Below are 21,888 nucleotides of genomic sequence, written 5' to 3' on the forward strand. Positions count from 1 at the left end.
TTGGAATCAAGTATTATGCAAACCAAAAACAATCATCAACTGAATCAATTACAATACCAGATTATGCAGTTTACCAAGGAATTTCAATTGTACAAAAAACAAGAAGCTGGGACATCAGCACTTAGGACTGCCAAGGTCCAATTTCAAGTCCTACCAGAAGTACTATACACTACTATATGCTGATTACTGAATACACAGAAAGTTATCTTTTTTTTATTTCCGTCACAGCTTGAAACTATAATCAGCGGCATTTCTATGCATCAAATTGATGCACACAATCAGCTGCCCAATGACTTATTACTCGTTATGGTCTGCTCTTCCAAAAGAGTCGAGCCCCTCAGTTCGGCTACGCACAATTCTATGAAACACCTCCCTCACTTGGCGTTCCAATGGATCCAAACCCTCCTTTACAGCCTCGAAAACCAGCGCCAACTCCTGCACTCTCTGCCTGGCCTCTCTTTCCTTCTCTTCTGTCAATGGAAACTGCACAGAATCCACCAATTCATTCATAAACCGTGCACACCTATCAATCTGATGAACCTCCTTTAACAACCCACAAGCATTCCTCCTCTCCCTCTTCTTGGACGACTCCAAAATCCTCTCGTGCAGCGAAAGGATAGGTGCGGCCCACATGAACTGCCGAGGAATCAAGAAATGAACGTGCAAGCCACGGTCTTGGCACGGAATTGCAGCCACTAAAGCCCACATTACAAACAACAAAACCGAGCTCATCGTGAAAAAAGCCACCGCGAGTCCATTGGTCGCTACAATTTCATTTCCTCTGGGGGCCGTTAAATTGTTCCCAATTGCCTGGAGCTGCCTCGCAGCAGACCAGGACCTTGAAACGCTCCACGACAAAGACCTGAAGTGACCGATTCGCCGGAGGTGATCCTTGGGAGATGCGTTGTTGCGACCGAAGGACCGATTCCGGTGGGCCAGTGCTGTGCCGTAGTCCTTCTCGTCGAGCAATGCGATTGCTAAATCAATCAGAGCCTTCTTAGCACGGCGAAACTGGGCCTCACCGAGACTTCGATTGTTATCAAGAGCGCAAAGCACAATCTCCAGAAGCTTCTGCCACTGCCTGATCTGCTCAATACCGTCCCTGATCGCATTACATACATCTAACGCCTTTACACTCCGCTCAAAAAACTCTGCGACGAGACGATCAGCTGGTGATTTCCCAACAATTGAACTATTATTGAATAGAATTACCCGAAACTCCTCCTGACAGCAGAGGAACACATCAAGCAGCTTCCTTACCCACGCAATAGTTAACAGATCATCGTTCCCGGCGGAGGATAGGTCCCCAAATCGTTCAGCGACATTCTTCTGGAATGCCTCAAGCTCTACATCATGACTCCCGGCGACTTCCATGGAATAAATTTGTTCCCGGCGGAGGCTCAGAATCGAACGGCCAATATGATTGAACGATGCAGACGAACCCTGACAGTCCGTAGTGGGCATTTCTCAGTCGATGCAATTCAAACGAATCAAGAACCTCGCATACAATTGATCTAAACTGAGTAAATTATTCAGTTTAGAGAGAGAAAGTGATTTTGTAGATAGAGAACACAGAATGGTGATTGTGTGAGAAACCCTAGTCGACGACCCCATTTTATTGTGAGATTTTTGGACCGCGTAGTTTCTGGTTGTTAGAGAGAGAAAGGTCTAATTATCTATAATCATTGATTAATTAAACTTAATTAATTAACTAAAGCAGTTATAATTGTAAAAAGAATAATGCTTGAAACCCCAAAAAGTGACTTAAAAATCCTCATTTAATATAGAATGTTGGATGTGAAGTAGATCTGATATGTGTGTTTTCAACTAATGACTATTTTAATGTCAGATAGATTTGGGGATTTTTGAGATCAAATTTTGGGGTCTCTAGCATTCTCTTTGTAAAAAAATCACTCGCTTTTTACATTTACACGCACCACACGCATTGGCCACGCCTCAGATAATCTCAAAACGCACGATATAATACCGTTTTAGCGAAATACTGACATCAACGTCCGAATACGATCGGGGACCGTGCGATATCGAACATCATGTCATCGTCTGATGTGCGATCTGGAAGTTTTCGTTGACACGTGGAGATATTTAATTAGAGGACCGCCGTCACTTTTTTTTGTCTGGCATGCACACGTGGATTGTACAGCTGGGTCTTCGTTGGCGCGTAATATCGAGAGCGACTTGGTCCATTTTTTACTTGGCACTCCTTCTAGAAACTTATTTTAATGACCGAATTACCCCTGTACTTATATTTTTGAAACAAGAGGGGATACGAACACTTCACCTCTTATCACTCCAACTAATGACTCAGGTGTCAATTGGGCCAATAAAATTTTATTTTATGTATTTTGATTTGGACAATAAGATTAAAAAAATGCATTAAAAAGACCATGAAAGTGACTAGACAATAATAGAACAGTATTCAGTATTTTTGAATTGAATTTTGATAAGAAAACATTGAAGAAGCAATAAAATAAGAGAGAAATGATGTTGGAAGATAACATTTTTTTAAAATTTATGAAAGTTTAGGTGTCAGTCCCTTTGGACTGATATCTCCATTTTGTTTCATTATCCATTGCATTATTATTATTATAATTAAATTTTATATTTTTTATAAAAAAAATAATAAAAGAAAATGGAGGCAATTCATGTACGTAAATGATGCATTTATGGCATGCTTAATTTTATAATGTACATAATTTTATAAAATATATATTGGTGGTTCATGATTTATACATACACCCTACCATAAAGTTGGTTCATAGTGAATTCATCAAATCATATCACTTAAAGTAGGTATAATAATAATAATGCATAACAATAATGGTGCCAATTTTATTTGTGGCCTCACGAAAAAAAAAATTATTTAGAAAATTGCAATTAGTTCATTGTAGGTCAATTTCTTTTTTTTATATAAAAACACTTATATTAAAGTAACCAGACCACAATTACATCGGGAGGATCCACCTCCAGAAACAATACAAGAAAAAAAAAATCCATAATCAAGTATAAAGATAATGTCAAAACAATAGCATGAGCAAAGAGATATAACTCTTTTTGGATGCAGGCAGTGGTCTTGAAGCAGCAATCATGACATTGAGGTCAACTGCCTTGAAAACTCCCCAAATAATGAGATTTGGAGAGGAGACGCGGAAGTGTTAAGACGTTTTCTTCATAACCTTGATCTGGACAAACAAAAGATGGGCGTTGCCGCTAGTAAAACCCACATCAACGTCTGGAAAAGCCATATTTGAACTAGAGATTGAGGAAACCACCCTATCGGTGGAGGAAAACACAAGATCTAAGAAGGAAATCTTCAAATCTAGAAAGGGAGCCGCCATATATCAGTTGTTGGAACTTACCGGATAGTCGATGAATTGTCCCAAAAGATAGATCCCTACAACATCATTTAGAACACTTGAATGTATAAAAGCATGGGGAAATAAATAGATGGTATAGAGAAGGGGCGAAGGAGGAAACCCCTCATTTTAGGTTAATTTCTGAATATTTTGATAGATTTATTCTCAAATATTTTTTATGACAAGAAATTCGTCCAAAGCATTTGACACATTAGGCCTTTTCCTATTAGGACAATCTCAATTCAACCAAGACAAAACTTTTAATATATATATATATATATATTATACACTACCAAATTAATTAATGGTACCTTAAGATACATTGGATAATGCTCCTAACTGATGACGAGCATGTATGTATTTAAGTATTAGAAGCAAAAGTACTATCATTGATTTGTTTAATCTTTTCTTTAGCCCCAGCTGATGATCATTGTATGTTGTGATCTTGGCAAGTCTTTATTTAAATTATATGGTATTAAAGAAAAAAAAAACAAATCTCTGATACAATTTAATTTTTGGGTACAAGTAAGGTCATTTAATTCCTTGCAATGGAAGACCTCCCTTTGCTTTAGGAAATTGTCAAAATGGGTACAATAATTAACGTTCATTGCACAAAACTTTTTTTCATATATATATATATATATATATATAAACCCCCCATTAATTTATATATAAAAATCATCAATATATTTGTAGAAATTAGAATAACAAACTCCATCATTAATTTTAAATGGTTATTTTTTATCTTCCTATAGAAGTAAAGAGATTACTATATATATATTTTCACCATTTGATAATAAAACAACAACAACAAAATTTTCATTGAAAAGGCAAGTTATGGCATCAAGTGAAAAGGAACTAAAATTTGTTTAAAGAAGATCATCAAACAAAAACCACCTCACGTGTGGGTTACCACTTCCTTGGAGCATATATATAGAGTTGAATATATATGTATATACATACATATATACATATAGAACGATAGATATAAGATATTGACAATATATATATATTGTAAAAATTATTAAAATAACATAAGTGGTTGTTGCAAGTAGATAGACAAAAATAATATAATTGTGGGTATTAAACAATAATAAAACTAGTTTTATTGTTTGGACTTTGGAGACAACAAATCTACTCGACCGATCGATCGATAGTGGTTCTGCTGATTTGTATATGTTGTTGAAATACTAGGGTTTGATCTGTCACATGTGATGTAGAAAGTCAAATGTTATTTTTCAAACAAAACGTGTGTGTGTGTGTGACCATAAATTAATCTCACAAGTTGTAGTAGTGATGGCTGATATTTATTAAACTCTGTGTCAAATATATTATATATATGGCTAGTTTGGTAGAATATTTGTAAAGTAGTAGATATGTCTGCAGAAATGCTGGACAATTTTAGTAGCAGAAATGCTGGCTGAATGTTAACTAGATGTTTGGTTGTACTTTTACTGTTAACATTTGTGCTGTGTAACATATTGTGATAAATTACGTGCAGGGGTATTATGCGTATTTGTTGTATATATTGTATCCAAACATACAATTTAATTTTTAAAAATAATATAATGACTTTTAAATAAATTAAAGATAATAATAAATTATCAATTAATTAATAAATTATCAATTTAATTTAATTTATTTATTTAATGAGAAGGATTTTAATAACACTATTCCTTCATGAGTGGAACAAATTTTACTTGCACATACAAAAATATACAAATATGAGGGATAATCTTGGAATTATATGAAATTACAAGGGACAATAAGGATAATAATTTGCAAATGCTCCAAAAAAGCTACTCAAGAGTAGCATTTGGAAGTTGGAGGAAAATGTTGATTAAAAGTGTCTCGAACTATGTGCAATTCAATTGTTGTTTGGTTACATCTAGCATTTATACTCAAAAGTAGTATAAATGCTCTACAAAAATGTGTTCCAAACTGGCCATAATCATCTTTCAACGCGTAGGTTGCACCACGTGAGGCACAATTTAAAAAACAATTAATCATTTAAAATATAACATTAGAAATACGTTTTAATATAATTAAATAAGCTTTTTTTTTTCCAATGACAAATACTAGTTAATTAAAAAAAAAACTCAATTTTTGGTTGGGGTTCAACTCCTCTCTACAAATTTTTAACGTTCACCCATCAATTTATCATACATATATACATGCAATCATTTACGGAAGCGCTACGTATACCTAACAAATCCAGTCATAATCAACCATAATATGTAATTAGATAACGTAATAACGAAATTCAATGTAATTTATACAACGTAATAGCGAAAGTCAATATAATTAGACAACGTAATAGCAAAATTCAATGTATTTATATAACGTAATACCATTATGACCGGTTATAGAAAATATTGTTAGGGATATATAGAGTTTTTGAATCACTTAAGGTATATGTTTTTTTTGTATGTATATAAAATTGTCCTCTCTAAATGTGGAAAATATACAAATATAATTTATATATATATATATATTTTTTTCAACAGGTGAGGGGGATTCGAACCTGATCACTAAAATTATACACAACATCTTTACCACTCAAATTAGTGGCTCATATGTTTTTATATATATATAGTTATATATAACTCTAAGTAAAAAATTAATTTCAGAAATGCAAACCTGGGGATTTGATTCTCTCTCTGTCTTGATGCAAGCGTAAGATATTGTGCGAATTGGAATGAGATCGAAAGGTTTTTATGTCGTTATGTTAGCTTTACTCCATATTCATATGTACCAGACTTTTCGTATAAAGTCATAAAACTATGAATATCACAACAAAATATAGACACTATTTTTGTCTCCTTATTTTGTCACAGAGAGTGACATCCACTAGAATGTGAAAAGAAAAAAGTGTACAAATTTGACTCTTTTTCACATGCCCTCTTCTGTTCATTATATCATACAACTAAAAATAATAAGGTATGATGAAACATTGTGCTCATGTCATAAGGTAGAAGATACTTGAAGCAGTTGTTGCCATCAATATCATGCTCAAAATTATTATTATTATTATTATTTTAAATACCATTGAGAAGTTTATTTTTCATTGAAATTGAATCTTGGGTCATGTTCTCGCTCAAATTAATTTTCTTAATTGTTTATAGCCAATTGAGTTTTATTTTTTTAAAAAAATCGTCTGTAACTTGGCTTTACTGGCCAAATGGCCAAGCCGGCATTAGTAAGTGCTAGTTTGACACACAATATATGGTTGGACCGCACCAAACAACTATTTCATGGTTAGAATTCCTACCCAATTTTGTCACAATATATTGTTCATTTCAAAATTGTCCATAAATGGACAACTCTCTCACATTTTACAACCATTTTCCATTTGAATTTACTTGAATTGACGATAATGCCCTTTTGCCACCATCCAATGATGCTGATTTTCATCTCCAATTACTAACAGATCAAGGATCCGTTCGGTAGACAATTTTGACAATAGTGTTTGATTGTATTTTTAATGGTATGCTTTAAATAGGAGTATTACTTTACACAAAATAATTAATATGGTCAAGAGTGTTTGTTGTCATTAAATATGTATAAAAAAAAAAAAAAAAACTATAGAGCGTGCTGGAGATGTCTCTCTCAGAAATGAATGATTGGACTAAAATTATTCGTACTGATCCCTAAACCATTTCATCATTGTGAATGCAAAGCACCAATCCATCACTTTCTAACCCACATGAGAACTAGATAGATTAATATATTGAGAATGCTAGCCACCGCACATAAGACAAAATCTGTTGAATACTTAGTTGGTCAGCAGTTGATTTAAACTGGTCATCTTTTAAAAATTGGGACCCCTGGTTTCGGGTCTCCTAACCCTACCAAACCAACCCCATCAAAGAAGAAGCAATCCAGCCATGAATCTTGACTTTGACTTTGAATGATTCATCAAAATGTTACCCTTCAAGAAGGGTAATACCTCAAACCAACCAGAGTTGTCTCTCTCACTTGCTATGGTCAAATGTTTAAAAGTCTCAATCTATCGAGACCCACCAGATTGGTTATATTATTAGAAAAAAAAGAGAAATAATAGCACGTTTGGTGAAACTTATGAGCTAGCTTATACGCCCCTTGTACCCAACAAAACGCTACTCTAGTATAAAATAAGCTCCTCATGGGAACTTATCGGATAATATATGCTTTTCATACACTTATTGCAATTAACATCACCAGAGACAGTTGACAACTTATAAGTTAACTTTTTTTTTTTCCAAATATAAGCTACCAAATGAAGTCAAAGTTTTGAGAGTTTTATAGCAACAGTTTGTCATAACTCCCAAGTCATTGCCATCTGTCCTCCATGCTCTATTTTCTTTGTTGGCAAATAGAAAGTGATAGCATGAAAAACTACACAAAAAGTGTACCCCATGAGAAAAATGCAGAAGCTAACGAGATAGGTAAGAAAGCAGCAGAATCACCAGTGACGGAATGCATCAGCAAATTTCGCTCTCTCTAGCAACAATGTCAGCCACAAAGACACTTCCCGAATCACACCATCCACCCACAACATCCCGATTGGAGCACTGGAGCATGGATCAAAAGCAGATGTTTAGATGCTGGAAGGTGTAGTTCATTAACATAGCCATTAGCTAATATCATTAGACTATAATGCAAACCCTGAATCTAATGACCCTGCTATTACTTGACCCAGGCTGAGAACTTTGCATTAAATTTTATCGTGATGCATGCAACATGCTCGCATCTTTCTCAAGAAATATATTACAAAATGCTTCTTTGGCAAGACAATCTCATGACACTTCATGCATGATCATTCATTCAAAGAAAATACAAAAAGACTAGTACCTTGCTGAACCCAAGCCAGTTTGAGTCTCCTCTAAATGAAAACACCTTATTGCCTTCTTTCCACTGTCCACAAAAAACCTGCAAGTGCATTTTTGTCATTCACCTTAGGAGAGAGCATTGAACATCTAAAGAAACTCCTACTAAAAATAATTATGAATGATGCCCTACGTTATTAATCTCAGCGGTTAATGATTGCATGAACTACTAGTTAATATACAGTCCCCCCTCTGGCAGTGAATTACTATCCTGACTTGGGCATCAACAAAACCATGCTACATGACACAAAAGGCCACAGGCAACTTGCAACAATTTCTCATAAACCCTAACAACATTTAAAAGAAAAGAAAAAGAAAGGTAAAGTAAGAAGAGTAATAATTCAACAATGACTACAAGCATCACCATCCTGTCTCATTTGGGATTCAGATACAGAACTCTTCACTAACCATATTCAGCACAAAGAAGGAAAAACAACTCCATTGTTTACGTACTTGCGTAACTTGCCACTTGAAACATACAAGATCATTTCAGTACTATTTAATTAGCAATTTCAAAGTTACTTTACACCAAATAAAATAAATGAACAATAGTAATTTATATTCAACAAAAGGAAAAGTGTTATAACAGATGTTTTCCTTGCTGCAAAAAGATCAATTTCCAAATAGTGGATGCCAAAATTCTCAGGATTAGAAGCTTTGAAGAAGAAACGCACTGTAAACTTCATGAACATTCAGGCATGTTCAATCTCAAAGTTCAAGAATCAAGAACATTTGGTTAAGGATCTCTAAAGCAATTACCTCATAATCAAGTCCCTGTACATAGATGTAATCAGAGTCAATCGAAGAGAAAGCAAGTCCGGTTATCTGCAGTATCATTAGAAGTAAATTATCTTTGGCATAAAATGAAAAAAAAAAAAAATATATATATATATATATATATATATATATATATATATATATATATTCAAATACAAGATTTTAGTGCACACTTTTAAATCTACAAGAAACTAAGATATTTTGACAAGGGAGATACGGTAAATTAAGTTCTAAATATAGCCACTGGAACAATGTTAAATTTCCAGAAATATTACTGTTGGATCTCAACGATGAATAATCCAGTAGAGCCATTTTTGTATGTGCAAAATTTTTTTATAAAAAACCTGCTTTACCACTCAAGCCAAACACAGGCCTTGAATACTCAGAGAAGGTTGGCAAAAGGGCTTAACTGATAAAACTAACAACAGAATAGGGAGTCATCACTGATGCTCACTGACCTCATACTTTGAACAATTTGTCCATCTTGATAGTGCAGCCCATCTACATTCAAGACAACAAAAATTAACTACTTGTTATATCCAAGGTGAATAAACATTGATGACACATTTCTTTCTCCTCCACTTTCAGGTGACCTACTGAAGAATGGGGAAAAAAAAAAATAATATATGAACAGTCAATTTAAGCAGCTCGGTCGTGTATCCTACACATATTATACGACACAATTAAGTCAGAGGATACACTAATGATATACATGCAGTCATTCTAACTTAGGCAACATAGTAAACTTTGTCGAGGAAAATGACCAACCTGCGAGGATCATAAATTGTAACAGTACGATCAGCACCACCCGCTGCCACATTACCAGTTGATGAACTGCTGACAGCATAGAAAATATCCCCAACAGAACCACAAATTCGGTGTATGCAACCACCGTTTTCTTTCATTCTCAGGTCCCATATTGTCAACTGCAATCATTTCGATAGTTGGAGTACCAAAATACATGCATATAGATGAACTCAACACCAAAGCTCATTTATTGTGTTACAGGACCCAAATGCAAGGACACACAAAATTCACCTGGCAGCCTTCTGCGATGGCCAAAATTGAATTTTCATTCGCATAAGCTGAATTCTCTAAAAAGTTCAATGATGATGGATACCACAGTCTGCAGCATAGTCATGTCAATTATGTAAATCCACAGGAAGAAAATCGTACATAGATACAACAATTAAAGTTACCATCTCAGCTGCTCTAAAACACCAAAAATCCTTCAATGGGCCATTATTCCTGAGGGTATAGTATGCCTCATAAGATGGAAAACATAGTGTCCAGATCCTATGCACAAGGAATAGGTTGTGCTAAATATGAAGATTCCATCCCCCTTAAAGTAGAGTGAAGCACAAAATTTCCACTTCATATTATGAAGGAAAAAGAGCAAAAATTGCAAACTATAGCTTCTCCATTTGATGATCCACATTATATAGCTAAGGCTACCCCAAACCCAATTTCTTACAATATATTGTTCCAGGGCGTTAGAAATTTGCATCTGATCAAATTACAGGAAAATTTGCAGTAGGATGGTAAGTTACATGCTCCCAACTAGAGATGATTACTACAAAAAGTCATTTCTATACTACTATCGACCATGTCAGTAACTATACACCAAGTCTTTCACCCATATCCATCCAATAGAAGACAATACAATTGCACAAAAGAGGGGGATGTGCATAATGTTACAGAATTCCCATGTCATCAGTTTAGAAATTCATCATAAATAAATGATAGATAGATCAATAAGTAACGAAAGTCTCACCTTTCCCATGAGTTTAATCTTTGGAAAATACTTACGAATGTAAAGTTCGAAGCTGGATATCTTGATCATAAACATCTATGCTTTTGCAGAAGCTACGTGCTACAGCTGCCTGGAATTTAGAAAAAATAATAAGAAGGATGAATAATATGCACTTGGACTAATTCAGAATCCATGCCCAAATGTAGAAAAGATCATAGCAAATAACAAAATTAAACTTGATGTTAAAGAAACTGCATGTTTATATATCAAAATAGACATAGCAGGGAATGCATAAGCTTCTTTTTCCTGATGACTTGTAATTAGGTCAATCAACATGACATGACAGTTGTCACATTAATAAACTTCTCTTCCTTCTTGTATAATTAGCGCGCTGGTCTTTTTATTGTGTGTATGTAGATAAATATATTTGTGGATAAACGAGTCAAACATGCTTGGGCAATACTAGAGACCTAAGAATGCAACTTATTTTATTAGAAAAAGTATGTACCATGGACCACTGACTTGAACTAAAGCAAAGCCCTGCCCAGCTACCTTCTCCAACACCACTATCCAGAGGCAAAACTGAATATGTAAGCCTGTCAACATCTGAAAATTTCAGTAGTACATATTGATAAGACAGTCTTACAAATTAAATATTTAAACACCTAATCCACCAAAAAAGGAAAAGAAAGTGAAACCAAAACTAGCAGAGATAAAAGGAATGGTACATATGATATAGTCTTAGCTATTGTTTATAGTTCAAGTAATAAGTTGCATTATGTCCCTCAGAACTTACGCTGATTTATGCTACAGCTCTAATCAGCAAATCTTCCTTGAAAAAGGATGGAAGTAAGTATATTCTTTTATGACTCTTCGCCATCATTAGTATATATGGAATTAATCAACCCAGACAGAAAACCAAGACATGAGCTAAGAGGGTAAAATTGATATAAACCAATTGCAGATCACTAGCATCATACAGGCAGCACAAAACAAGGGAAGCCACTTACTCCACTATAACACAATAACTGTATGATTGGAAAATATTTCTGCATTTATATAGATGAAGAAGAGGAAGAGAGAACAAAAGCAACGCAGGAAACATTTGATCAGAAGATTCAGAACATAGACGGGTTCATGTAATAGATTATCAGCTCAAGTAATTTTCAGGGAACAGGCAGCAAGGACCTCAAATAATGTCCCACCAACCTGCTTCCTCTATGGCTACCTTCTTGCAATCACCATTCACTAATTAATCAACTTTCCAAAAAGAAAAAACCAGACATATTTTTTGGGAGCTCGCAAATTATGTAGGAGAAGAATAAATTGTTGACTTGAAAAACTTCTTAGACAGATTACATGTATAATTGTAATTTGTAAGTACAAGTATGCTGTAAAAAATGTACCTTTACAACTAGTATCTAGTTTAGAGACAATAAGGTGACCATAGGAATCCACACTTCCCAAGACCAAGTAACCAGTGCCTGAAGATATTGCAACAAAATTACAGTATTGAGAATCAGCCTTTTATTTTTTGAATAGAAAAAGAACAGAATCAAACTTGGGATAGAATTCTAGAAAGAAAGAGTATAGCCGTTAAGCTTATAAGTTATAACTAGGTTATGTATTGAGAATAAACCATCCTAGAATTTACAGATCAACAGTCCCTATCATCTTTTTAACTTGCTATTCTTTGGACATCCCTTCAGACTCACACACGATGAGTACCACAGAATATAAACTTTAATTCCAAGAGAACTTTCTTTTATCCCATAGACAAATACAAGCATAAAATAGTTGTAGCTACAAGAGTCAATTACCCTCAATTTCAGAGAGTGCTATGCTCTGAATTTCTGAAAGATGAGGGCAACGGTTAAGTACAGAAGACTGCAAAATCTGCAAGAAGTCAGTATAAAAATTAAAACACGAAGGGATTAAGAGCATGCTTAGTATGAATTTTCATATAAAATCTGCATGGAGACCCTGCTACTGGAATGGACAATAGCTTATGTGTAAACTCACAACAAAAATACCTCCGTCTGTTCAGGAATTAGGAGACTTTCCTTCCCTTTGCTTATCGAAGAATCTTGCAGTGGAACCTTTAGGAAGAGAGTCAAGATACATAAGCATCATTAGAATATTTGTCTGCCAAAATCATCATTTCTAGAGCTACAATATCCCTCCCCCTAAAAATACGTCTTTAGTTACTATGAATTGTGAGACAGGTTTCTAAAATCAACACTCCAACCGGTCTATTTCATACAGTTTCATAAAAAAAAAATCAGAATTGGATGGAAGATTGCAAATTTCCAGTAAGGGGGAGTCTGTAGTAAAAAACATTGTAATCGATACTCGCAAATAAGCAGAAATATATAAAAGGGTATTTGACTGCTGTTTCAACTCTTATTGAATCCAGCAGAGAAGTAACTCAAAGAGCTTAAAAGGTTTTAAGCAAACAATGTAATCTTTAAGAGCACATATTGCAAGTACATAGTTAACACCTGGAGCTTGTAGATGTGGCAACCGGAGGCAATAAAGACCCAACAACAAGAGGCGTCCTCATCGACCTGAAATTAAATAAGACAAAGAAAAAGATAAGAGAGAGAGACAGTCGGATTTCTGAGAGAGCATTGTGGAAGTGTATGAAAGTTGGGTTTAGAAGCAAACATATAGAGCTAGGCGAGTGGACTGTAAATTGCCCGGCGAGGGATTCTGAATAAGAGAGGACGGCACCACAGCCTTGCGTAGACTTCTCGGCTCCAACCCCATTCACTCTTCTTCCTCTGCTACTGTTAGGACTCCTTGTGAATGGAGGGAACCGGCAGCGGTGGTTTTTGTGGATTCAGTATTGGCGTCTTATCTTCATTTTGAACGACTTTTGGCTGCAATACTGCTTTCAGAAGGCAATGGTCGCGCCTCTACACGCTCTCCAGGGCAATTTGAACTCTTTTTAGGTTTCCAAACTCCTTTTTTTTTTTTTTTTTTATTTCCTCATATTTTTTTAACATCAATTTTGATCTTGTTTTATTATCAACTCTATGTGTTCAATTTATTTTTCTTTCTTTCTCTCTTAAAATAATAAAATCATGAACTTGGGTGCCCGTTGAATAGGCCTCACCATTTGACCCACGGGTCTAGGCTCAGCACCAACCCAACCTGAGCCTGCATGCCAAAACCCGACCTAGGCCCGAAATTGCATCAAGCATGGGTTCCATTTTTTGAGCCTGGCCCGACTATTTGGGCCAACTTTGGGTTAGCCCAAGCCTAAGGGATGTATATATATATAGTTAAAGAGATGATAGTGATGCAAATGATTAATGGCAGTGTTTGGGAGGGCGTTCGCGTGAGATTAAAGCTGAGCTGTACCGCTAGCGGTATAGTTATACCAAACAGGTCTAATAAGCTAGCTGTAAAGCCCTATGAACGCTCGGTAAACCGCTCCCAAAAATAATCTCCAAAACAAAGCTTTTGAGAGAGCGGTTTATCTAAAACTCGATCTTTGTTTGTTTCACTCCTCCATCACGAATTCTTTGCATAGAAGAGAGGTGCGAACCGTTGCGATCTCGAGCTCATCACCCACCACGACGAGGTTAGTTTCGTGTGCAGATATGGCTTTACATATGCTAGTGGTATCCTCTTCGTCTTCTTCTTCTTTCAATTTTCTGATACTGGTCGATTTTCTTGTTAGGTTTTTGTTGATACCAGTGGTTACGTCTCTGTCTTCGTTCAACCCAAGGAGATCACAAAGTCACTTGATTTTTTGGTAAGAACCCATAACTCTATCCTTTGTTTGTAGTGGTTTGATTGAAAGTTTACATCTGTGATTTGTGTGTTTCGTTGCTATTTATGGTTTTCTCGCTCTGGTTAGGAGCTTGTATTTGTATAGATTGGCTTTGACAAAGTTGTTCTTGTGAATTTAGGGTCAACATTCTGATTTATGATTTGTGATCTTAGTTGTTTGTACCTTACAAGACTTGTGACTTTGCTTAGTTTAAAAATTAGATGGAAATGCCCTGTCTACTTGCACCTTCAGGCTTGATTAGATGGATTTGTATTGTTTAGCTTGTGCAAATTTGTTCTTGCGAATTTATGGTTGTATTCTAGGCAGATTTTGTGCAATTGTTTGAGTTAATTTATGGGCAATTTTAGGTAGTTTTCTGGGCAATTTTAGGCAGTTTTTTGTGTACTTTAAAGTAGTTTGTGTGCAATTTTTTTGGGTAGTTTATGGACAATTTTTATGCAATTTGATCAATTTTGTCATTATATTCTGGGTATTTTTTTGGTTGTATTCTGTGCAGATTTTATGCAATTGTCTGAGTTAATTTCTGGGCAATTTTAGGCAGTTTTCTGGGCAATTTTATGAAGTTTTTTGTGTACTTTCAGGGCAATTTGTGTGCAGTTTTTTTGGGTAGTTTATGGACAATTTTTGTGCAATTTGATCAATTATGTCATTATATTATGGGCAGTTTTTTGGGATTTTTTGGTTGTATTCTGGGTAGTTTTTTGGTTGTATTCTGGGCAGATTTTGTGCAATTGTCTGAGTTAATTTCTGGACAATTTTAGGCAGTTTTTTGTGTACTTCCAGGATAGTTTGTGCGCAGTTTTTTTGGGAGTTTATGGACAGCTTTTGTGCAATTTGATCAATTTTGTCATTATATTTTGGGTAGTTTTCTGGGATTTTTTTATTGTATTTCGGGCAGTTTTTTGGTTGTATTCTGGGCAGATTTTGTGCAATTGTCTGAGTTAATTTCTGGGTAAGTTTAGGCAGTTTTCTGGGCAATTTTAGGCAGTTTTTTGTGTACTTTCAGGGCAGTTTGTGTGCAGGTTTTTTGGGTTGTGTATAGACAGTTTTTGTGCAATTTGATCAATTATGTCATTATATTCTGGGCAGTTTTCTGGTTAGTTTTTGGCAGCTTTTGTGCAGTTTTTTTTGGGCAGTTTTGTGGATAAATTCTGTGTAGTTTTTAGGTAATATTTTCCTATGAGTTTTGATTTGTTTTGTTTAGTGGTTTGCATCATTTGGTTGTGCAAGTTAAATGATGCTAAAGTGATCAAAAGCAATTTTATTTTATATGTATACCTAATGTTTAGATATGTCAAGGAAAGGGAAAGATAAAATGGCTTCATATGAGGGTAGTCATAATGAGAGAATTAAATGGGATGATTCGAATACTCGTGTCTTGGTTGAGATATGTGTTGCTGTTATGAAAGCTGCTAAGCGAGTCCCTGGCAGTCGTATACCAAAACTGGAATGGGAAGAACTTGTGGTCCAATTCAATGCTAAAACAGGACATAATTATCAAAAACAATCATTAAAGAATAAATGGGATTTGCTTAGAAAAGACTGGACATTATGGGTAAAGATGACTACCCAGGATACGGGTGTTGGGTGGGATGCTGTTACTGGCACTATAAATGCAAGCGACGAATGGTGGGAAGAGAAAATTAAGGTTCGTGTATTATAATAAATTGTAAACTATATTTTGCTACCATTATTGCATGTTTCTAATGAATGCAATTTTTTTTAACTTCGCAGGAGAACAAGGAATATGCCAAGTTCCGTAAACATGGCTTCAAGAATAAGGCAGACCTTGAATTATGTTTTACTAGAACATATGCTACTGGTTCAGCGAGATTGGCACCGTCTAGTGGATACATACCAACTCCAAAATACCATTGTAGTGATGGTAATCAGAGTACCCAACCTGACAATGATTTGGATACTTGGTTTGGAGAAGGATATGTGCCTGAGCTACCCAACACATCCAAAGATTCACCCTACCCATACACTGATCCATCCAATGAAGTACACCTTGGAGAATCACTTGAAAAAGTTATTAAGGATGATGATATTTCTTCTGCAAGTTCACCTTCTAAGGGTGTGCCGGTGACACCATCTCACACATTGGGATCATTGGGAAACAGATCATTCGAGGGTTCAGTTAGCAAGAACTCAAGTAAGAAGTGATCGGTCACTAGAGCTGATGAACATGAGACAATGCAGAGGTTGGTATATGCTGAGGAGTCCCATGTGTCTGTGAGTAACTCAGTGGCAGCACCTAGGGTTCGCAACGTCACCAAGACCACTGTGGCTATGCCTATGGATATTCTACGTCAGATGAGGAAGGAACAAGGAATTTCTCATAAACTTATTATCTTTGCAGCTGAATTGTTTTCTGATAATCGTGCCAAAGCGGACATGTTTTGCAACTTGGACCCTGATTTGAGGCTGCCATATCTGGAGCAGAAATATGAGGAGAGAAGCAATTTGGGTGGTGTGTGATGACATTGACTTTAGTTGCATTTTATTATGTTTTTTTTTTGGATATTCCAATCTAGGTTAATGATAGTATTAAGATGAGAACAAGAATATGTTTAACTATCATGTATGTCTAATGAATGGAATATTTTGATCAATTATATATGTCTTCTATTTTTAACTATTATGTATGTCTAATGATACATGTCGTGATTTTTCATTGTTTAAGTTTGATACAGATTGTGCTTTTTATTTTTCTTTAATGCATTTGATTATTTTGAGCACAACTCATGGATATTCCATTACATCCAGGCAACAACACAACTGATATGGGTGGTGATGAGTTTGATGACACTGATGATGAGTATGATGGGATGGATGATGATGAATGAGAATTGAACTGTAAAAGGAATGATGATTTTATACTCATAACGTCTGTAACTGCAGTTGCAATTTATCATCGGAGAAGACAGGCTGCATCTTTTGATAAGATGCCTTGCAGGACAAATAAATTACAGGGTGCGAAATGGGTAGCTGAAATTTTACATGGACACCCAGATAGATGCTACGAGACTTTTAGGATGAAGAAAAAGATTTTTCGAGACCTATGTTATCAACTGAGGGATAAGTACATGTTACGAACAAGTAACTACGTTCAAATACCGAAAATGGTTGGGATGTTCCTCTTCACACTGGGCCACTGTGCAGGGAATAGATTGGTGCACGAATGTTTTAAGCATTCTGGAGAAACAGTTAGCAGGATGTTCCATGAGGTATTGCATAGTGTGTAGTTGTTATCAGTGGACATCATTAAACTGCAGGAGAACCAGTTTGACGAAGTCCTAGTTAAGATTAGGGGTGACCCAAAATATAGCCCCTTTCAAAATTGTGTTGGTGCCATCGAGGGAACACATATCCCAGCTGTGATTCCTAAACCTGACAGAGGTCGATTCATTGGGAGGAAAGGCACAACGACCCAGAATGTAATAGCAGCGTGTGACTTTGATATGCTGTACATATTTGTGTCAGCTGGATGGGAGGGATCAGCACATGATGCACGTGTGTTCCAAGATGCAATTTCAACACCGGAATTACGATTTCCAATGCCACCTCGAGGTAAGTATTACTTTATGTAGTTATTATACTTTCTTATGACATAATTTATTGTATATATAATTTATTTTTATTTGTTTTTACCTTAAACAGGAAAGTATTATCTGGTTGATGCGGGGTATCCTAATAGGACCGGTTTTCTTGCACCCTATAAAGGTGAGAGGTACCATTTATCTCAGTTTGAAAATGGTCGCCGAGCAACAGGTCCTCGTGAGGTGTTCAATCACACGCACTCGTCACTCCGAAGTGTAATTGAAAAAATTTTTGGGGTTACCAAAAATAGGTTTCCTATATTGAGGAAGATGTCATCTTACCCCTATGAAACCCAGGTTCAAATTGTAATTGCGTGCATGACACTTCACAACTTCATTCGATTGAGGGTGACGAATGATGAAGAATTTACAGAAACGGATGAAGGGGCAAGTAGTTCATCTCAAGAACCAACTACTGAAGATGCTGTTATTGGTGTTGATGATTTAAGTGATGACAGGACCATGTCCTCTATTCGGGATAAGATTGCAGATAAACTTGTGCGTAGGAGGCAGAGGTAGAGACAATGAGTGATTAGAGTGGTATTAAATTTATGTCAATAGTATTTTAATTAATGTTGTAGTACTTAATTTAAATGTGGACATGTAGGTTTATTTGTATCCAAAAAATTGTCAATTTATTCTTATGTGGTGTTATAAAAATAACAACTCCTTTATTTGACAAATAACCAAACAATGCATAATTCAGTAAAGCTTATAAAGAGCAGCTCCAGCAGCAACTGTAGACTCATCCTGTATCCCTATTTTACAGGATATAGAGGCCAAACATCACAAAAAATGGGCTGCAGCAGTTCCGCTATATTAGCGGAAATCTTTCACGGATCTACAGTTGTCCGCTTGATGTAGCGGACAACTGTAGATCCTGTATTAATATTATATCATTAAAATATTCATACCTTTGTATATTATATAATTCTTAAATAATTTTTATTGTGATATATTTGGCATCCAACTTTTAATTGTAAAACATTTTGTCATCCAACTTTAAATTTTTAATCTTTTTATGATAATCAAGAAAAAAAGTTATTTTCGGTATATATAAAAAATATTAATTTCTATATATAAAGAGTCCAAATCATCTTTATATATATATTTCAATAATAACGACCGATATTCCTCAAAAAAAAAAAAATTAGTGGCCGATATATAAAAATAACAACTTCTTATTAAATAGACTTAAAAAATAATAACAACTTTTATAGTTATCCAAATTTTTCTTTGTTTTATCAAGCTTGGCCGATAAATAAACTTGTTTTTAGTCCAATAAACAACGTTTTTTTATATTTATATTTCCTATTTAATCGGATAAACCTTAAAACAAATAACAAATTTTTATTAGATTAACTTAAAATTACTTAAAAGTTACACTTTTCTAATAAAATAATTAAAATATAGTGTACAGAGTACAAACTACGATTCACTATAAATATTCCATAAATGCTCGATAAGATCACTTTGGAGCTGAGAATGAACTTGTCTATCTCTGATTTGAAAATGTTGATCTATGAAATCCTGAAGTTCATATGCATGGTCTTCTGGCACTTCTATTGGTGGAGGACTTTCATCGATTTGATCATATATGAAGGACATATTTGGTTGAAGGTGTAGATGTCGCTCGTCTTCAACGATCATGTTGTGCAATATGACACATGCAAACATAATCTCTTTAAGTGTTTCTGTCTCAAAGTAACGAGCATGTCCACGTACAATTGCGAATCGAGATTGTAGCACTCCAAATGCACGTTTCACATCTTTTCTGACACCTTGCAAAATGTTTGGTCTTCATAGTTTGTGGTAGCGGGATCGATTTCACGAACGTAGCCCAGGAAGGATATATACCATCAGCTAGGTAGTATCCCATTGTATAGTTATGACCATTGATTGAATAATTAAATATGGGGGCACGCCCTTGAGTTAGTTCAGAAAAAACATGGGATCGTTCTAACACATTGATGTCGTTATGGGACCCTGGTAGTCCAAAAAATGCATGCCATATCCATAGATCATATGATGCAACGGCTTCTAAAATAATTGTTGGTTCATGACAATGTCCAGTGTACATACCTTTCCAAGCAGTCAGACAATTCTTCCACTTCCAATGCATACAATCTATACTTCCTAGCATCCCAGGAAATCCACGAGTTTTGTTTAATGCTAGTAATAGTTCAATATCGTTGCTGTTGGGAGACCTCAAATACTTAGGAACAAAGATAGAAATAACTGCTTTTGCAAAATATTTCACACTCTCAATAGCGGTACTTTCTGAAATTCTTACATATTTGTCCATGAAATCTGTAGCAACTCCGGAAGCAAGAATCCTCAATGCTGCAGTTATCTTTTGAAGAGAAGATAACCCCAGTCTACCGGCTGCATCTCTTCGTTGTTGAAAATATGGTTCATGCATTTCTATTGTGGATTGAATGCGAAGAAATAGAGCTCGATTCATGCGAAATCTCCTTCTAAACATAGCATCATTATAGACTGGTGATTCTGCAAAATAATCGTTGAAAATGCGTTCATGACCTTGCAGTCGATTAATGACCGAACGTTGTCGATGAGAACCGGTACGTGATGTTGATCCTCGCTCGAATTGTTTTCTTTCATACTCCAAAAATAAAAGATCTTCGAACTCATCCTCAGAGGACGAGTTTGAGGATGAATCATCATAAATTTTTTGTATACGCTTGAAAAGAGAATTCATTGCGAAAATATAATATAATGAAGAAGAGTTGGGAGAGTTGTAAATGAAGTTATGAGACACTAGTTCTTTTATAGTAAAGGTATGTGACCGTTGAAAAGTAACGTTTGAATTTTTGACCATTAGAATATGCCGTTAGAATATTATGATTCTTTAGAATATGCTTTGAAATATTCTGATCCTTTACAATATGCCATTAGAATATTCTAGACCATTCGAATATCTTGTAAATATAGCCGTTTGATATATGACCGTTGGAATTTTGAGTGTTGAGAATATAGCCGTTTGAGTAAACTTTTAGACTAAATTGACAAAAATCAAAATTTCTTGTAAAATATATATTTAATATATTATTTTATTTTAAAAGTGATATTGTCAAAAATATATTTGTTATTGTATAATGTAATTGATAAAAATTAAACATAAAAGATTTTAAAAGTGATTGGAGAAATGAATATTTTAAGTTATAGAAGATGGTTTAGAGGAGCTGCTGTGGAGTGCTGTTGAATTGTAATTCTGTAAAACTATAAAATGACTCATTTTACTGTATTTTAGAGAATCTGTTAAGAGGAGCTGCTGTGGATGGCCTAAGCTTTAAACAGCTTTTGGTTTTACCAAACACCTCACAGCTTTAAGCTTAGCTTATTTTTCACAGCTTAACAGTTAGCGTTAAAAATCAACACAACCGCTCTACCAAACGGAGCCAATACGTATATGGTATATAGGTGCCAACCTAGTTGGAATGTATATATTATAACATATGTGATGCAATTTCACCCTCTATACAATATTATTTAATATTTCAATTGTATAAAAATTTTAGTACAATTATTCAATTGCATATTCAAAAAAAGGTCAAAAACAATTCAATAAGTCAAAGCTCGAGACCCGACACGAGCCTTATGGCCCAGGCCAGGGCTTCATTTTGCAAGTCAAGCCCGACCCGAAGCCCGATGCTCAAAATTGAGCTTGAGCCTAGGCAAAGTCTGAAAAAGG

General features: G+C 35.2%; 5 protein-coding genes across 5 annotated transcripts; 2 read left to right on the plus strand and 3 right to left on the minus strand.

Moving 5' to 3' along the window:
* On the minus strand, positions 1-1,623 carry LOC120016563. The gene has a single exon (XM_038869399.1). The coding sequence runs from the start codon at positions 1,462-1,464 to the stop codon at positions 298-300; it is 1,167 nt and encodes a 388-aa protein (XP_038725327.1). The 5' UTR covers positions 1,465-1,623; the 3' UTR covers positions 1-297.
* A 5,875-nt stretch (positions 1,624-7,498) lies between these two features.
* On the minus strand, positions 7,499-13,760 carry LOC120015994. Its single transcript, XM_038868534.1, has 13 exons — positions 13,440-13,760; positions 13,274-13,339; positions 12,806-12,871; positions 12,593-12,668; positions 12,179-12,256; positions 11,281-11,378; positions 10,829-10,902; positions 10,058-10,145; positions 9,788-9,945; positions 9,478-9,520; positions 9,002-9,067; positions 8,208-8,285; positions 7,499-7,927 (listed from the first exon to the last, which is right to left on the minus strand). Exons 1-13 carry the CDS (start codon positions 13,539-13,541, stop codon positions 7,838-7,840), a joined length of 1,083 nt encoding a protein of 360 aa, XP_038724462.1. The 5' UTR covers positions 13,542-13,760; the 3' UTR covers positions 7,499-7,837.
* Positions 13,761-15,889: 2,129 nt separating this feature from the next.
* On the plus strand, positions 15,890-16,740 carry LOC119979799 (L10-interacting MYB domain-containing protein-like). The gene is made up of 2 exons (XM_038822430.1): positions 15,890-16,222; positions 16,309-16,740. The coding sequence occupies exons 1-2, from the start codon at positions 15,890-15,892 to the stop codon at positions 16,738-16,740; spliced, it is 765 nt and encodes a 254-aa protein (XP_038678358.1).
* Positions 16,741-17,522: 782 nt separating this feature from the next.
* LOC119979800 lies at positions 17,523-18,695 on the plus strand. Its single transcript, XM_038822431.1, has 3 exons — positions 17,523-17,804; positions 17,853-18,147; positions 18,238-18,695. The coding sequence occupies exons 1-3, from the start codon at positions 17,523-17,525 to the stop codon at positions 18,693-18,695; spliced, it is 1,035 nt and encodes a 344-aa protein (XP_038678359.1).
* Positions 18,696-18,878: 183 nt separating this feature from the next.
* LOC119979801 lies at positions 18,879-20,895 on the minus strand. The gene is made up of 3 exons (XM_038822432.1): positions 20,259-20,895; positions 20,034-20,162; positions 18,879-18,934 (listed from the first exon to the last, which is right to left on the minus strand). The coding sequence occupies exons 1-3, from the start codon at positions 20,893-20,895 to the stop codon at positions 18,879-18,881; spliced, it is 822 nt and encodes a 273-aa protein (XP_038678360.1).
* Between the last annotated feature and the right edge of the window lie 993 nt (positions 20,896-21,888).

This window comes from Tripterygium wilfordii, chromosome 15 (assembly GCF_013401445.1).
Source record: "Tripterygium wilfordii isolate XIE 37 chromosome 15, ASM1340144v1, whole genome shotgun sequence".
NCBI lineage: Eukaryota > Viridiplantae > Streptophyta > Magnoliopsida > Celastrales > Celastraceae > Tripterygium > Tripterygium wilfordii.

Bases quoted from the DNA above. Each gene is read 5' to 3' on its own strand.
- LOC119979801 (XM_038822432.1), bottom strand. From the start codon at position 20,895: ATGAATTCTCTTTTCAAGCGTATACAAAAAATTTATGATGATTCATCC. The intron at 20,163-20,258 runs GTATGTACACTG...TTGGACTACCAG, and splicing joins TTGTCTGACTGCTTGGAAAG to GGTCCCATAACGACATCAAT. The intron at 18,935-20,033 runs GTATATATCCTT...CCTGTAAAATAG, and splicing joins GGGATACTACCTAGCTGATG to GGATACAGGATGAGTCTACA.
- LOC120015994 (XM_038868534.1), bottom strand. From the start codon at position 13,541: ATGGGGTTGGAGCCGAGAAGTCTACGCAAGGCTGTGGTGCCGTCCTCT. The intron at 9,946-10,057 runs GTGAATTTTGTG...AAATGATTGCAG, and splicing joins CCATCGCAGAAGGCTGCCAG to TTGACAATATGGGACCTGAG. The intron at 7,928-8,207 runs GTACTAGTCTTT...TCCATGCTCCAG, and splicing joins ACTGGCTTGGGTTCAGCAAG to TGCTCCAATCGGGATGTTGT.
- LOC119979800 (XM_038822431.1), top strand. From the start codon at position 17,523: ATGCCTTGCAGGACAAATAAATTACAGGGTGCGAAATGGGTAGCTGAA. The intron at 17,805-17,852 runs GTATTGCATAGT...ATTAAACTGCAG, and splicing joins TTAGCAGGATGTTCCATGAG to GAGAACCAGTTTGACGAAGT. The intron at 18,148-18,237 runs GTAAGTATTACT...TACCTTAAACAG, and splicing joins ATTTCCAATGCCACCTCGAG to GAAAGTATTATCTGGTTGAT.
- LOC119979799 (XM_038822430.1), top strand. From the start codon at position 15,890: ATGGCTTCATATGAGGGTAGTCATAATGAGAGAATTAAATGGGATGAT. The intron at 16,223-16,308 runs GTTCGTGTATTA...TTAACTTCGCAG, and splicing joins GGTGGGAAGAGAAAATTAAG to GAGAACAAGGAATATGCCAA.
- LOC120016563 (XM_038869399.1), bottom strand. From the start codon at position 1,464: ATGCCCACTACGGACTGTCAGGGTTCGTCTGCATCGTTCAATCATATT.